This window comes from Rhamphochromis longiceps, linkage group LG5 (assembly GCF_057381845.1).
Source record: "Rhamphochromis longiceps isolate RC_006_pf linkage group LG5, R_longiceps_female_GT1.1, whole genome shotgun sequence".
NCBI lineage: Eukaryota > Metazoa > Chordata > Actinopteri > Cichliformes > Cichlidae > Rhamphochromis > Rhamphochromis longiceps.
In genome coordinates this window covers 24,292,160-24,308,421 of record NC_140561.1, presented here as the reverse complement: position 1 = coordinate 24,308,421, position 16,262 = coordinate 24,292,160, and the positions used below count along the sequence as shown (strand labels likewise).

Here is a 16,262-nt window from a genome sequence, read left to right as displayed (position 1 = left end):
AAATGTGTGAACAGATACCTGATGGTGTTACTTCTCAAACTTCAAGGTAGAATCTCTGTGAGGTGACTTTTCAACCTGCTTTTGAAGCAATTCAACGCAACCGATGTTAAGCCCTGCCACTCACTGCTCAACACTGCAATCAATTCTAAAAAAAACAAAACAAAAAACTCTTTCAAATGCAGGTAAATGCAGCTGTTAATTTTGCTACCCTGTGAGTGCAACAGTAAGCTTCAGTTTAGCTGCCTTTGATCTATTATAACTCAGTATGGTGGACTGAGACAGCTGCTACACTTTGGTTATTTACACACACACGCGCGCACACACACACTTACACATATTCTCTCACTCTGTCTCACATGCATAACATCCTCCCCATGCAGAATTTCTTTCTTTTTTTGCAGAGATAAAAAAAAAAATGACACCCCTGAGAGTTTGGCTGTTACAAACAAAGCAAAGCAATAATTTCTGATTGTTTATAGAGTCGAATCCCAGCAGACTGGAGCTCTGGTATCTGAAAATGTTCATCATCAAAGTACTTGTGTATCTTAACAGGGCTCTCCTACGCTGTCGTGATTATTATAAAGTGGAAAAGACTTGTCATTTTTCAGGCTTAGGAGGGGTGCAAGCTGCTCAAAAATCAACGCAGCTTTTAGTGAGGAAATTGAAACCCTCACAGTTAACGTTATGACAGAAGAAATCGGCCAAACTGGCTTGATTTGTCCCTCCATGCTCGTATGTATGGGATGACAAATGAACTAAATGTTTAGATTATAACATTTAATCTCCCATCTCTCCCTCCAGCAGGTTGGGATGAGCACCAAGACAAACAGGATTTGGCTAGTATAGGCTTGCTTGGTGAGTTAGCCGCCCACATAAATGTCCCTTTGAGCAACGTGATGGAGACGTTCCCACAGATCTCTGTTGACTGGTTGCCCCATGGACCAAGAGCCAAAAGCAAAGTGTGTTTCCTCTGTCTTCACTGTGCATACTGTATACATGTTATCAGCGCTGGCAGACTTTGTTGAAGAACTGGTTCTGTTTTTAATTTTAAAAAGAGCGATCTTAATAAATCGTTTATTCTTGACATTACCTTGAAACCCTTTGCGATGTAGATGAAGCATCTGTTTATGTCAGATTTTTTTATGCTGCATACAGTAAACACACTGTCTGCATCTTTACACAACAGAGAGGAAAAAAAAAAGTTCAGTTTCACGCAAAAGTATTGTGGTTTATGTTAAAGGCTAAAGTGGCACATGTAAAAAGGGCCCTTCCGCCACTCGCCTTCTTAAAGCGTGACAAAAGCGTGACATTAAAGGCAGGATATGAAAGAAGAACAGGATGAGGAAAATATGACAAAGAACTTTTTTTTAAAAAGTGTCATTAATATGTGTTTTTACACACGTCTGTATGTATAAGTAATGTTTTTAGAGAAATATTTAGAGATGTTTTAGAGATATTTATATGTAAGGTATTTTTAAAGAGTGTAATAAATAATTATAAAATGCTAATCTTGAGAAATGGCAAGTACACAATTGACAGCACTTCCACATATACACAGTGCCATCTGCTGCCTCACATGAGAAAATTCAACCCAGTACCTCTTAAATAAAACACCACAAGACATCAATAATTCACACTTCGCTCACTTAAATTTATGTGATGGTGCTGGCAAATGATCATTTTTCTACTTTTAAGTGTTCCTAAAATGTAAATATTGTGCTGCCTGTGTAAGATATAACGCTCTACAATGTTTTGATATACAGTAAGCCTTCTGGCATTGCTAGATTTGTTAGGGAGACTCTGTTGTGGATGTCTTAGTATTTTTCATCTAAAGGAAAATAAATATATATGCTGAGAGCAAAATGACATACCAACAAATTAAACAATGTATCTCAGTAAAGGTTTTGAGTGTGAATATTTCTAAGAGTGTGATGAATGAATGTGGGACCCTGTGCCACGTGTGCTTTTTAAAAAAAAAATTTATCTGGTAAATTAGGGTGTAGTTCTTCACACTGGGGCAAATCTGTTGAGTTCACAATTCAACAGATGCTTTTAACAGTCATGTGTCTTAAAGCTTAAAGTCCTTTTAATCACTTTAATCAAAGCTTTGTCTTGTGATATGTGGTATGTCTCAAATTTCCTGCTAGACAAGCCATGCCAGTGCATACAGCTCTTCAGACTCTTCAGACGTCCATGTGACACAATCACATGGACGTCGGTGACACCTAAGTCAAAATCTTGTCTTAGCAGTTGCATATTTTGTTTTTAACTTACTCACAGTGGTTTCAATGTTGCAGTATTTTAGGATTGGTGACATGGTAATGGAGACAGCTGATGAGCTGTGGCAATCCTTAAAGGGAGGAAGCGAAAGAAGAAGAAACTTACTTTTTTTCAGGTTTGTAGTTTGAAATCAGAAGAAGCAGTGGCTGTGGCGAACTTGGTTTTAGTCTGCTCAACAGCAGCTTTTTAATTAGACTTTCCCTGACTGGTGAATATCCACATCTATCCCAGGCCATATATGCTTACACAGATGCACCACACTTCTTTATGAGTGTGAAATAGATGTGCCCATGTGAAGAAAACACTCAAAGAAAAGACACAGCCACTGGCATGACTCTCAGTGAATCAGTGGGATGATGGAACCACATCTTTATTAACTTTTATCTGTACAGAAAAAAAAACCAGTCACCAGATCATGCAAAGCAGGATTGCATTACAAATAAAAACACAATATAAAACAAACATTTTATACTTTACCATAAATATGGAACCTCAAAAATAAATAAATATATTACAAAAAAATAAATAAACTTCTGACAAATACAATATGTCAAAGTTTACTTGCAACATAGTCATGGAAATGGATAAGCCGACAGGTTGATATGCAGGTCGTAGGATTTGTTTTTACGCGTACGTTCTTGAAATGCAACAACTGAACCAAAAATGACCGGTGAAGGTAGAGGGTTCAATCCAGGCTGCGTAAAATTCATTGCACCTATACATACAAGGCTAAGGACGAAACACCAACAGTTGTGATAGTACTCAGATCAGATGCTGACTGCACGTAAAGAGCAACCTGGAGAGTCACCATGGAAAGAAATCTTAAAGGGAATGTAAGAGTAAGGTATTCAACACATACACAGATCCCGTATGTATGATAATATAATAGGGTGACAGCACTCAACAGTCATGTCGAGGTGTTATTGCACTACTGTCTCAATGTCTTTTCATGAGAATAATCAACAAAGTACAATACTGTTGATAGATCTACACAGAGGTGAAACAAGAAATCACCAGTCACAACTACAGACATGAGTTACCACGTGAAATGCATTCATTTACTCGCCAGCCGTGCTCCTCCTAAACAGCAGCGGCACGCTGATTCCAATGCTCAAAGCTTCATAGTGAATGAATGCATTTTAATATGCAATTGACCCAGGTCTGCACAGCTAACACACATAGCTGTGAATTGAAAACATGTTCACAATAAGGCTACAACATCTAGAGAGAGAGAGAGAGAGAGAGAGGCAACGGAGGGCAAAGTCTAACACTGATAGAGCTCTCACTTGCTCCAAAAAGTCACACACTTGGAGGAGCCATGCACAACAAGTGAACACAAATGAACATACAGATATCCCCCCCTCCCCCCTAAAACACACGCACACATAAATGAACTTCAAGGCTTATAGACAAAAAGGGGCAGCAATGACGAGCCCAGTAGACGGTAGCCAAGGACCAGAGAGACACAACGGCTGGATTTACACAGACAGGAACAAATCTTTTAAAGAAGTATCTCTTTTTTTTTCTTCTTCCCTTTTTACTGACTTGCTGACCAACAACGATTCACTGGAAACCATCAAATGTAGGAGAAACCAAATGTCATATCTGAACATTAACATTTGTATAAATCCAGCTACTGAATGAAAGAGTTATGTCACTGACTGCAAAGCTAATCAAAAAGTGCTGCTGATTTCTTTTTTTATTATTATTGGCTTCTCTCCCATTATAGTTGTGTTTATACTGCATTTATATACTGTATATAAACTTATGTACATTCCATCTGTAGTCTTTAATATTATACTTTCATTATACCTTAGACTCTGTTCCTTTGTGTGCGCTGGGAAAAAATAATTTTTTATTCTATTCCTTCTACTATATCATAATATATTCTATATCAATGACTTAACTCCTTCAGACCTATTAGTCTGGGTTCATTCACGGAACATCCTACCCAGCAGGCCTCACTGTTACTCACACAGGAAAGCTAAAAGTGGTGCAGAAGAGGGACCGGGACAGAGGGAATACAGTACAGTTAACACACAAACTTTAATCTCAGACTGGTTCACATTTAATGTCAATCAAGTCATCACTGGCCAATGGTAAATGGAGGGTGTGTCTAGTCAGAGAAAAGGCTGGCGAAAGACTTTCGAAGGTTACGAATGGTCTCGGCCTTTGCCTCCTCCTGGCCTTCGCCTCCGGAGCTTGAGACCCCGCGGAAGAAAGAAGAGTCGCTGAAGGCGTTGAAGGCATTGGTCAGGGACTGGGATTTACTGGGAAGAGAATGGAGAAAAGGAGGGGGAAATCGAGAAAAGACAGATAAAGGAGAATTTGTATTCAAATGAATGAATGAATGTCTTTAAATAAGCGTGTTGATAATTCAGCTCTTACTTCAGAAGAGGGTGAGTCTTTTGCTGCGATTGTTCTTCCACTGTTGCCTCGGCCTCAGCCGGTGCTGCGGCTGCTTCAGCTGGGACTGGCTCAGGGTTCGGGGAAGCAGCAGCTGGCTTAACTTGAACTGGAGCCTTAGCTGGAGACTGGATGTTATGTTGGACCTGACTGGCTTTGGCTGGGGACGGAACCTGTGCTGGGGCAGAGACCGAGGCTGTATCTGAAGACTGAGCTGGTGCTTGGGCAGTGGGCTGGGGTGTGGGCGAAGCTTTCGGAGGAGGTGCGGTTTGTGGCTTAGGCTGGAGCTGTGGTTTGGAATTTCTGCGCATAGGAGGAATGGGTTTTGCAGGTGGTGTGGGTTTGGGGGGAAGATCTTTTGGTTTGCCAGGTGCTGGGGATGGGGAGCCTTGAGGCTGGGGCTTGGGCTGCTCTGTGGTTGGAGGAGAGGCTGGGGGAGAAGCCTGAGCTGCAGCTGAGGCTGCAGCGGGGCCAGAAACTGCGGCTGCTGCTTTGGTTGGTGGAGAGCCTGGAGCTGCAGCTGCCGGTACTTTTGCAGGGGATGATGGTGAAGCTTTGGCTGGGGCTGAAGTGGAAGCAGAATCTGGGGTTGGCTTTGTGACAGACGGGGCTCTCATCATTGGTGGAGGCCTCGGTACTGGTGGTTTTGTGACTGAGGCAGCTTTCTGCACTGGGCTTGGTTTCTGAGCCTGAACTGGTTTCTGAGCTGGACCTGGACCAGGTCTCTGAGCCTGGCTGGGCTTTGGTACTGGTTCAGATGCTCTCTTAGCTGATTCTGATGATGTGTCCACACTCTGCGCTTTCACTGGTGCACCTAAAAGATGAAATATAGTTATATGAACTTGTACTTCCACTGCTATACAACACCCAAATGCAAAAAGGGGGTTAATAATAGAACATACAAGCATCAGTATTTAAACTCTAGAGACTGTTAGTGCAGCGTTAGACAACCAGGCATTTGTAACACTCACCAAAAACCAAAGCAGAACATGACATAGAAAATGAGCTTGAATCTAAACATGCCCATTCACAAAATGATTCCAGACATTCATAGAAATCCTATCTAACTAATCTATCAAGAATAGACTGGGGCAAAGCAGGCTCTGAATGTTTTGGCTGTAATGACCAGCAGGGGGAGGCAGAACAGCAGTTAAAAGAAGGTGCGGTGATTCGCCTATCATGCCAAGTGTTATGCACAGTAAGTCACGTGACCAGCACTAGTGCGCTAATTAAAACAGGCAGTGGCAGGAAAGAATCAGACTGACGGTGAGGAGAAAGACAGTAAACAACAAAAGGTCAGGAGCTAACGGAGAAATACCGGTTTAGAACAAGTGATCCAAACACAAGCAGCAACGTGGCGGGACATGCAACACAAAAGAACCAAGTGATTACACAAGCTGAGCTAGAAGCGGCAGGGCAGGGATGAGTTTCCAGCAGTTCAGAATTCATTTTCTCCAAAACAGAATTACTGAATGTAAATTACATTATAAAGCCTCTTTGAACACAGCTTGAAAAATGTAAACAGAATCCTGTTTATGGACTTATGAATTTATATATATTTTTTCTCATTACAAAAACTTCATGAAAATTCATCCCATGTGTTCTCAGAGAGTCACTGCTGTCAAGCAGCTAATTGGCCACGAGTCTTACGTTTGATCAGATTGTCATAAAGCATCCCAATGGTTGCTTGGGACTCACGACGCATAAAAACCAAAGAAAATACAATTTGTACAAACATAATTCATAAAGGGAGACACAATAACAATTTGCTTGGCTACAAACCCAGAATTAGGGAACATTGTGTTTAGAGATTTGCTTAATATTTTGTTGACCGCTATTATAATTGATTTTCGCCACATCAGTCAAGCAAGTACAGAAAGTGGCAAACGATTTTAGCTATATTATTAAAAATATTATTTAATCTCTTTATTTAGAAAAGGTTTAAAAATCAAAATCTTCATCAAATCTATAGCCAGATGTTCAAATATTAGCAATTCAATGGTCTGGATCCAAGCAAATGAGGAATGATCATGCAGACAAAGAAAAGTATGCTAATTTTTTTAAAACTTAATTTAATCAGGTGTTGTAATTGTGAGAGAAAAAAAAACATCATATTTTGCACTTTATGAAGCCAGATTGCCTGTTTCAAGTATTATAACACAAAACAGTTGAGGCTTATTTACAACCAAACACAAACTCTAATCAGCTACTCACAAAAAAAGTCAAGATCTTGTTGCTCAGCCAGAAGGAAATCAATTTATTTAGCATAAAAATGCAATTTAAAGATTATAAAAATGATTTAAGCAGAAACCACAGAAACCCAATTGAGCTGGCCAAAATTTAACAAGCAGAGTGATGGTAATCTCTGTAAGTTATTTTTCTTTTCACTAAAGAACACATAAAAATAAAACATTAATCCACCAATAAGTGCACATGTTTTCACAGTGTTAAATTAGTATCACATATGGCATTGTTATTAATGCATAATTCATATATAGTGAAGTCCGATTTGCACATCTTAACACTCAATAGGCACATATTTATCTCTATCAATTCACATAAGACACAAAAAGCTATTTCTACAACATCTTAACCACCACATGGAGTACAGGCATTTGCCACACCCATGCAAAAAATGAGAAACCACAATGAACAAACATGCAAACCCAAATTCACACAAAGACAAACACAACAACTCCAACATTAATGGCTTTGTTAATGTAACACTTTGGGTAGCGTTTTACCACTGCGTTTAGTAGGCACACTTAGTTTTAAAACATCAGCCCTGAGCACAAACACCACCACACACACTCTCTCTCTCTCTCACACACACACACACACACACACACACGTTTGAAAACTTACATTACATCTGCAATTAAACTTAACATGCTGGCTAAGTGCATTTTAATATACATTTGCTTGTTAATTCAAGTGAATGCCACAAGTTAAAAACAGACAACACTGGCTTGTTAATATAAATGAATGCCGCAAGTTAAAAAGAGGCAAGGCATAGCTTTGACAGATAGAAGAGGCTTCTTGCTGTTCTTGGACCCAGACTAGTGCACCAATCATTTCTGTCAACACCGAAGTGAAGCCATGATGTCAATATACTAGTTTGAGGCAGTAATGAAGGAAACTGTTGAGTTCAAGGAACAAGGATCAGTATGCTTACAAAATACAAGCTGCTTCTACTCTTCTGCACTCCTTCATTTTCTTGCCAAGAGTTAGATGAGAAGATGAATATGCCTCTTGTACCTATACGGTAAACATGAAGCTACACTCAGTAGGTAATTAGGTAGGCTAAAAACAAAGCCTGGAAACAGGGGAAACAGCCAGCATGGCTCTTTCCAAAGAAACCATAGCAGATCAAAGTTTCCCATTTTGACAAGATGTGTGTCATAATTTTGATGAATACAAAACCTGTGAAAGCCACAGAGCAACACATGACGTCAAAGTGCAAATCAGTGAGTTCTAAAGGTGTTTATTGGTGGATCGGGTTGCCAGGTAAGCTGTTTTTCCCAGTTTCCATGCCCAGGCAAAGCTAATGGTAGCTGCATATCTACAGTACAGAGAAGACATTACTGTTGGTCTTCTTGTCTAATTCTTGGCAGAAAAAAACAAACAGGTCTATTAACAGATCGCTGGTAAACTGGATGATCGGGCATCTATGTGTTATAGTATCAAGTCCCAATACAACGATGTGAAAGCACTGAATACTTATTTCCCACCTGTTTACTTTCTGATGGCAGTACTTTGTTTGATAAGGAAGATGTTCAAGTTAACAGCTAGTGGATACTTCATCTCAGAAAGTGATGTTAGCAAGGGGACTGTTCAATGATGAATTTAGTTAGTGTTTTCTAGACATGCTACAGCAGCAGCCCTTTTACATTGGTGAATAGTGTTCAGAAACCTTGAGGTTGAGGACGTTGGCTTGAAGTCCTGTTAGGATCAGCCAGTCCTTCCTTAGGGGCAGCAGTCTAGTAGACAGAGAGGAGACAAGGGATCAATGAAAAAAAAGAGTTGGCAAGGCAATAAAAAACGAGAAAGGGAAATTAAATTATATACAATTAAATTTCACAACAACAGTGGCCTCAAAACAAAACAGCAAGCTTTTTCATTATTTGTCACATTCAGTATCATAAAGAGTACAAGTTGCAGTGAAAACTTTTGTGTCCGTGCTGCAGCCGCACCATTCCAGGGCTTTGTGGTTTTTAGCATGGAGGGTCTAGCCAGGACCCTTCATGCGTGGGACTCGAACTTGCAACTCCCACTCCAAAGGTGAGTCGTGCTACCACTACACTACCTAGCTCCGGTATATACAGCAATAGTACAGCTGCAAGACGCTTTATATTGTAAGATAAAGACCCTAAAATAATACAGAGAAAACCCCAACAATCAGACGACCCCCTATAAGCAAGCACCTGGCAAAGCTGGGAAGGAAAAACTCCCTTTTAACAGGAAGAAACCTCCGTCAGAACCAGGCTCAGTGAGGGGCAACTATCTACCCCAAATGGTTGGGGATAAAGGAAAACGAAGGTAAGGATGCACTAGTGAGTTGTGAAGGACTACAGTAGGTGCTTCCTGTGCACCTTGGAAACACTTGCTACTTTTAGATCACATTGTGGATTTCCTGATTCCGCCATATTTATGATTGCTATGCTTTCAATGTTTGCTCTCTAAGATATAAACATCAGCCATCTCTGTAAAGCTGATCCAGTTTTAATGTTAAAATATTATCGTTGGTAATGAAAATGAATTCTCTAGCTCAAACCCAGAGACCAAATAGCAACCTTTATAGGAGTCCATCAGTTGGGAGCATAACCAGAAGCATCTATGTACTTTTCTAAAGAGGCTTACAGTATCTTTAAACCTGAAGTTATTCATCAGGATCCTTTGTAGATGCACAATTTTAAGTGGTCAGGACATGATTTCCACAGGGAGATTTTAAAACAGCAGCCACACTGGAAGAGGTCTAGCGGTGCAAATTTTTTTGTATTTGTAGAACAAATGCTACACAATGCAACATATTAAAGGCTTCACCTGTTGGGGCTGCACAGTAGCTGGCTTTTGGCTTTGAGGGGAGCGCGTTGGTGAGCGGGAAACGCTAGATGACCTGGAGGCCAGTGCTTGGTTCATCTTAGCCAGCACCACCTCTGAAATGAGCTGGCGGTCCTCTGCCTGGTGATCGCCAATCAGCTGCATAGATGAACCCACAACCTGGATAACAGGAGACAACAATGTGAGAGATGAGAAGATGTACGAACTATGACTGGCTAACAAAGTCAGGACATTGAAGAAAAAAGGAGGTTAAACAGCACAGCGGTCTGAACAGAGTATCTAGGTGATTCTGTTATATTTCTCCAATTGCAGGGAAAGTGTAGTTTGAAATCATAAAAAAAGACAACATAAAAAAATAAAACAGAAACAAAACACACCCACACCATTACAGGATTTTGTCTTTTAATGAGCAAAAACTGCCCTCAGTTTTACATCATTATAAAAAGTGACTCATGGGAACTGTGGAGGTATGTTTTTGTTATTTGTTTCCTATTTTTTCAGTTTCAGTATGAAATCTGCTTTCAGTTTAAATAGTACACAGTTTTATGACTGTCAAATTTTTTCAAAGCTTAAATCAAATCAAATCAAATCAAATCACTTTTTATTGTCACATCACATGTGCAGGCACACTGGCACAGCACATGCGAGTGAAATTCTTGTGTGCGAGCCCCACAAGCAACAGAGATGTGCAAACACAACAACACAAACGAGCAAAATACAAGAATGGCCAACCTGAAACTAATAAATATATGTACAATATATAATAGTGTATGCATTTCTGGATGTGTATACTAAATATTTTCCTACGTGTGTGTGTGTGTGTGTGTGTGTGTGTGTGTGTGTGTGTGTGTGTGTGTGTGTGTGTGTGTGTATGTATACACATTTTTACAAATTAAATAGTAAAAAAATAAAATAAAATAATAATAATAATAATAAAATATATAAAATATACAGAGTTGAATATGTGCAAAACAAGTGGCATTTATATACAGTGTGGAGTGCATAATGTTGAAGTTCCAGTAGTGAAGCTGAGGTGTCTATGACGTGTTCAGCAGTCTGATGGCCTGATGGAAAAAGCTGTCTCTCAGTCTGCTGGTATGGGACCGGATGCTGCAGAACCTCCTTCCTGATGGAAGCAGTCTGAACAGTTTATGGCTGGGGTGACTGGAGTCCTTGATGATCCTCCCCGCTTTCCTCAGGCACCGCTTCCTGTAGATGTCTTGGAGGGAGGGAAGCTCACCTCCAATTATCCGTTCAGAGCACCGCACTACTCGCTGGAGAGCTTTGCAGTTGTAGGCGGTGCTGTTGCCATACCAGGTGGTGATGCATCCAGTGAGGATGCTCTCAATGGCACAGCGATAGAAGGTCCTGAGGATGCGGGGGCTCATGCCGAATCTTTTCAGTCTCCTGAGAAAGAAGAGGCGCTGCTGCGCCTTCTTCACTGTTTTGTTTGTGTGTACTGACCACGTAAGATCCTCAGCCAGGTGTACGCCAAGGAACCGGAAGCTGCTCACTCTCTCCACAGCAGCGCCGTTGATGGTGATGGGGGTGTGTACTTCTCTGCACCTCCGGAAGTCCACTATCAACTCCTTTGTCTTTGCGACGTTGAGGGTGAGATGGTTGTCTTGACACCAGTGGGTCAGGGCGCTGACCTCCTCCCTGTAAGCCGTCTCATCACCGTTGGTGATAAGACCCACCACTGTAGTGTCGTCCGCAAACTTCACAATGATGTTGGAGCTGTTAGTGGCTCCTAAATGGGATGGATGACAAGCCTTTTGTGTCATGTCGGCTCCAGGATAATTTCCCTGTGCTCTCTCTGATGCATGGTCTCTTTTTTTTTATCATTTTTAGTCATACAGTTATTTCCACAAACACATCTTGTCTGAATCATCACTACATAATCCTGTTATTTTAAAACTGTCACCATATCTCCCCCTCCATCTGTCTAATCTGTTTATCACAAACACACTCTTAGCTGTTAGACTACTTCAGCTTTTGCTCTACTCTTTCTATAAGTTGATTAGCTGCCGTCTAGAAACATCGAGTTGGTTTGTCTGTTCTGGCTTCTTTATTGACTTTCACAAAGCAGGCTGTGTTTTACCATATCTGAAGTGTGCTTACCATATTGTTCCATCTTTTCGTGGCCAGTTATCACAATTTTGATAAGAACTGACCCATAAATGAGCAAGCTGCAATGACCTACATAATTAAGATGCTCTGTACTTACTGCTAAAATTATTCCACGGAGAAGCAGCTCTTTCTAGAGCACTTTAGTTTCTGCCCTACAAACCCAAGCTTGTCAAGCTGCTGGTCACTAAACATTTCATCTTTGGCCTTGTACTCCTGAATTCTACCTTTTTTTCAACAGCTTGGTAGTAGTGTTGCTGCGATAGTCTGAGTCCCTCCAATTATTTGCAGCTCATACTTTTTCTTTTTGTGTCAGTTCTCTGCCTTTGGGTTCAAACATACTCCCATCAGTTTCTGAAGCTTAACCTGCCACACTGAAGTGCCCTAACTACCCAACTTTAAGAGAACCAATACAGCCAGAAAACCAATTTTCAAAGCTCCTCATACTTTATTGTAACCTCTTTCTATGTCAGCTTCTCTTGATCATGGCTCTATCTCAGCCTGAACATTGAGAATCTGGTGCAGTCATCCTGCCAGACGCCTCCAATCTGTCCAATCTGGACTAAATCTAAGCTCTTATACTTTATAGCCTTTAAAAACTTTAAAAAGAGTGTTAATGGTTTTGGTTTATGTAAATGTTTTCTACATAAAAGGTAGCATTAAGCAGAAGAAATTTATACTTCTACTTTGCTGTCATCACGACTAAAGGCTGCAAAACATAAAAACCAGTTTGCGATAAAAAAAAAAATACTGGAAAGGCAGAGGTGAAAGAGAAATAGAGAGATAGTAAAGTTTTGAAACACAAAGACAGAGCAATCTGGTGTAAAAGATGAACATAAAGTGACACAAATTGTGTAATGTATGCACGTCAGAGTGTCATCAGACATCAGCTATTATACCCTTAATGTGCATTCAGGTTACCTGAATCAGTTTATTCCCAGCCAGACAATCTCTGCTCCCAGCAGTGTAAATTGGGCCAGACATGCTAAATTTAATATGCTTATGCAACACAGCTCCCACAGGCTGATGTCAACGTGGTGAAAGTTTCCAAACAAAACGCAAGAGTCAATAAATACAGTGATGCAGGAAAAAGTCTAAAAACCTTTTGAGTTCTTTAGTTTTACTCCTCCCTTCCCTTCCTTTCCTTCTCACCTCTGTAATGTAGTCGTTTCCATCCTTGCCACATATGGCTTTGACAGCACAGATATCCAGTCCTCCAAAGATCTCTGAGCAGGTATCGACCCACAGTTTAAACCTGTCACAAAGAAAAGCGTGACAAATTAGTCCTATTAACAGCTGTCAAAGGCGACTATAGGTGACAATGTGCAACAAGATTAGGTAGTTAACTTGTTTTCTTTGCTGTATCAAAACGAGGTGGGAGATGATGGTGAACCTTTCCTGCCTTATTGTTAATGAAAAGTCTTGCACACTAATTAAGCAGTGGTATTGATTTATCACTTCAGCACAGCGTGTAGCAGAAATGTTGTTTGGGCTTAGATCCCAACGGCAAACCCGTTCTTGAGCCCCTCTAGCTCCAGGCTGTAACCTATGAAGGTGCTGTTTTTTTCCTTGCTTTACTCCTTCCAGTCAATCTAGGGTCAAAACAGACGGATCAATACTCACCTGAAGGATAATGTACTCTAATCCAGTGTTCTAGCCCTGGTAGCTTGCATAAAACTGAGCTAAAAGTTGTTTGACAACTGCAACTCTATAAATAATATTTGAATAATAATGTTTGTTCCAGGGCTGCTGTACACAGATAACGGTGCTGAAAGTGCACTAGATACTGTTTACAGTTTGACTTACTATACCTGTGCTCTCAATACTGTGCTGAAATGCATGCTTCACCCATGAGCAGATGATGTGAAAACAGTTGTGGTACAAAATGTCAACGGCTTTCACCTGAATTAATCTGAGTACACTGACTAACTGTGGTAAAACACAAGAGAGATGTGTGTGACATCAGGGCAGCCTGAGCATCACTAATGTGGAAGCGGTGCTCACTTGTCAGTCATGGCTACTTGTTCCAACATGGCAGATCCAGTGTTGCTTTTCCAATTACCAGAGATAGATGTTCGCCTGGAAAAGGAGAGGAAATTGTGCATTAAATTATTATGTAAAAGCCTCATTACAGAGTCAGCCCTTCAGTATAGATATTATAAATGCAGGCAATAAAAGACAGAGAGAAGTAAGCATCCTTGCAGCAGGAGGTTTGTGGCTTCAGCTACTAACTGCAGTCAGGCAGAGAGCAGAGCTGTAGGTTCTCTGTCTGAATGGCAGTTTCATAACCATATGCTAGCATATGCTCTTTGTTTTTTTCTAAACTAAAGGCACATGAGACATGGAGATGTGGTATGGTAAACTTCAAGATTTATATTTCTGTCTGCTGGTACATGAGCGCGCACGCACAATATATCATCCCTAAATCCAAATGACGCACAAGGACAGCACACTTACATGTAGGCTTTGTAGTCCGTGCCAATTTTCTGGACCCTGATGTCGTACTTGGCGTCTACGAATGGCTCTGTAGTACAGTAAGTCTGAGTGATGGCCACCACACTTGCAATGTCCTGGAAGTCGCTCACATTGTCCACCTTAACCTACAGTGGAGTAAAACATATAAATACTTAATTTATTTATTCAAATAAAGAAAGACTCTCAAAATGCACCCAGTCTTACAATTTGTCACGCAAATGCCACCAATGTACATTTCACCCCCTGCTGGTAAATAGAAAAAGTGCAGGTTAAAGCGCTTCTCCATTGGCTTTACTTTTAAGACCGGAAGGACAGTGATGGTACGTGTGGGTAGAACATTTTCAAGGATGAGTGGTTGTTGAGCTCCTGTAACTCGGTTGTAATACACAAATAATACCTTCTTGTGTCACAATAAATTATATTTAATGAATAAGGGTAACCCAGCACAGAGTGGCACTACATGGATCACAATGTCAGGAGAGTCAGGTCAGGACAGTGCTTTAAGTTGCCGTTTCTCAAATGTAGAACACAAGCTTGTTTAAAAACAAATGCATCATCACTACTGGACATACTCATGAAGTTGACTGGCTGTGTTCAAAGCCGATTGACAATGCAGTTGCTGCAAACTGTCTGGACAATGTTTGACTTGCTTGATTCTAACATTGGTTCAACTGGCCATCAAACATTGGTTAACAGTGTTAAATCGATCAATCAATCTAATGTCCAATCTGACCGGTTAAGACGTTTGCTTTCTCACATAAAGCTTCTCCATTTAATGTGCAGAAAAGTTCGGGGCTGCAGTGCATGTGTGAAAATGGCTTATTGAACTGAGCAGTTCAGGGGAATGATGTGTGGTGGATCGATCAGGAGCGGTAGAAACGCTCCACTCTGATTTCAGCCAGAAAATATTAACACAGTTGTCAATCAATAACAGCACAATGTTTGGACAAAATGTAAAAGGGAAGAGAGAATAAAAATGATGAACTGATAGGAGGAAAGGGATAAAGAAAGACATCTAAGATGGAAGCAGAGGATGGGAGAAGGCTATTAAGTGCACGCGTATGCCAGCAAAAGCACTAACAAGTATAATAAATGTGATTCTAGATGTAGTGGTGCTTTATGGTTACCATTTAACCATCTAAGCAAACTACTATAATAGCCACATGATTTGTCCTCCATTCACAGAGCCAAAACTATTTCCTGGCTGTAATAGTCGATCCCCACATATCTTTGAATGGTAGCTAAAGTTTAAGTAAAGCAGGTGTGGTTAAATGGTTAATCTAACTGTATATATGTCAGTTGGTAAATAAATAAACCAATTACCTTTCCCATTCCAGAGTGAGCATGTCCAATCTTCACCACCACTGGGAAGCTTGGTGTTGTAATCTGCAAATAAACAGTATAACTGATGGATAAATAATGATGAAGAAGCATAATGACAACTTATGTTAGTTATAATAACAAACTGGAAAATCCTGCAGTGAAAAATAAGAGGCCCCTTTAGCAGTGGTCGTTATTAGTAAGGCAGTAAAACTGCTGCAATAAACAAAAACTCAAATCAAAGTCAGTAAAATTCATCCTCAAATAATGCCAATAAACATCTTATGAAAGTCACATGAACACTGTGCAAAAATAACAAAGAAATGTGTCTTTATTTCAGCAAAATCCTAACATGTGATGCTCATGGTGGTGCTAGAGGACAAGTCAGGGAACCACCAAAATCAGCGGGACTCATCCTCCGGGAATCGTGTATGTACACAGATCCACTGCAGCTCTGTAAACAAAATCCAAAAACCAAACCTAATCTCCCAAGTGGATGTGATTACATGAAACATGAAACTATGACTAAGTGAATGAGACCTATGCCAGCCTATGGGAGGAGAGTGAGGACATCAAAAGAGGGCAGAAGAAGA

At 40.5% G+C, this 16,262-nt stretch overlaps 1 protein-coding gene across 1 annotated transcript in view; it reads right to left on the bottom strand.

The window, feature by feature from the left end:
* Positions 1-2,737: 2,737 nt before the first annotated feature.
* Positions 2,738-16,262, bottom strand: part of syn2b (synapsin IIb) — a 94,174-nt gene continuing 80,649 nt past the window's right edge. Inside the window, exons 6-13 of the mRNA XM_085406771.1 lie at positions 15,673-15,735; positions 14,332-14,474; positions 13,879-13,953; positions 13,027-13,129; positions 9,730-9,906; positions 8,600-8,666; positions 4,669-5,500; positions 2,738-4,550 (exon numbers count right to left, since the gene is read on the bottom strand). Of these exons, the coding sequence (XP_085262897.1) occupies positions 4,397-4,550; positions 4,669-5,500; positions 8,600-8,666; positions 9,730-9,906; positions 13,027-13,129; positions 13,879-13,953; positions 14,332-14,474; positions 15,673-15,735 (1,614 nt within the window). The 3' untranslated portion in view covers positions 2,738-4,396. The remainder of the gene's footprint in view (positions 4,551-4,668; positions 5,501-8,599; positions 8,667-9,729; positions 9,907-13,026; positions 13,130-13,878; positions 13,954-14,331; positions 14,475-15,672; positions 15,736-16,262) is intronic.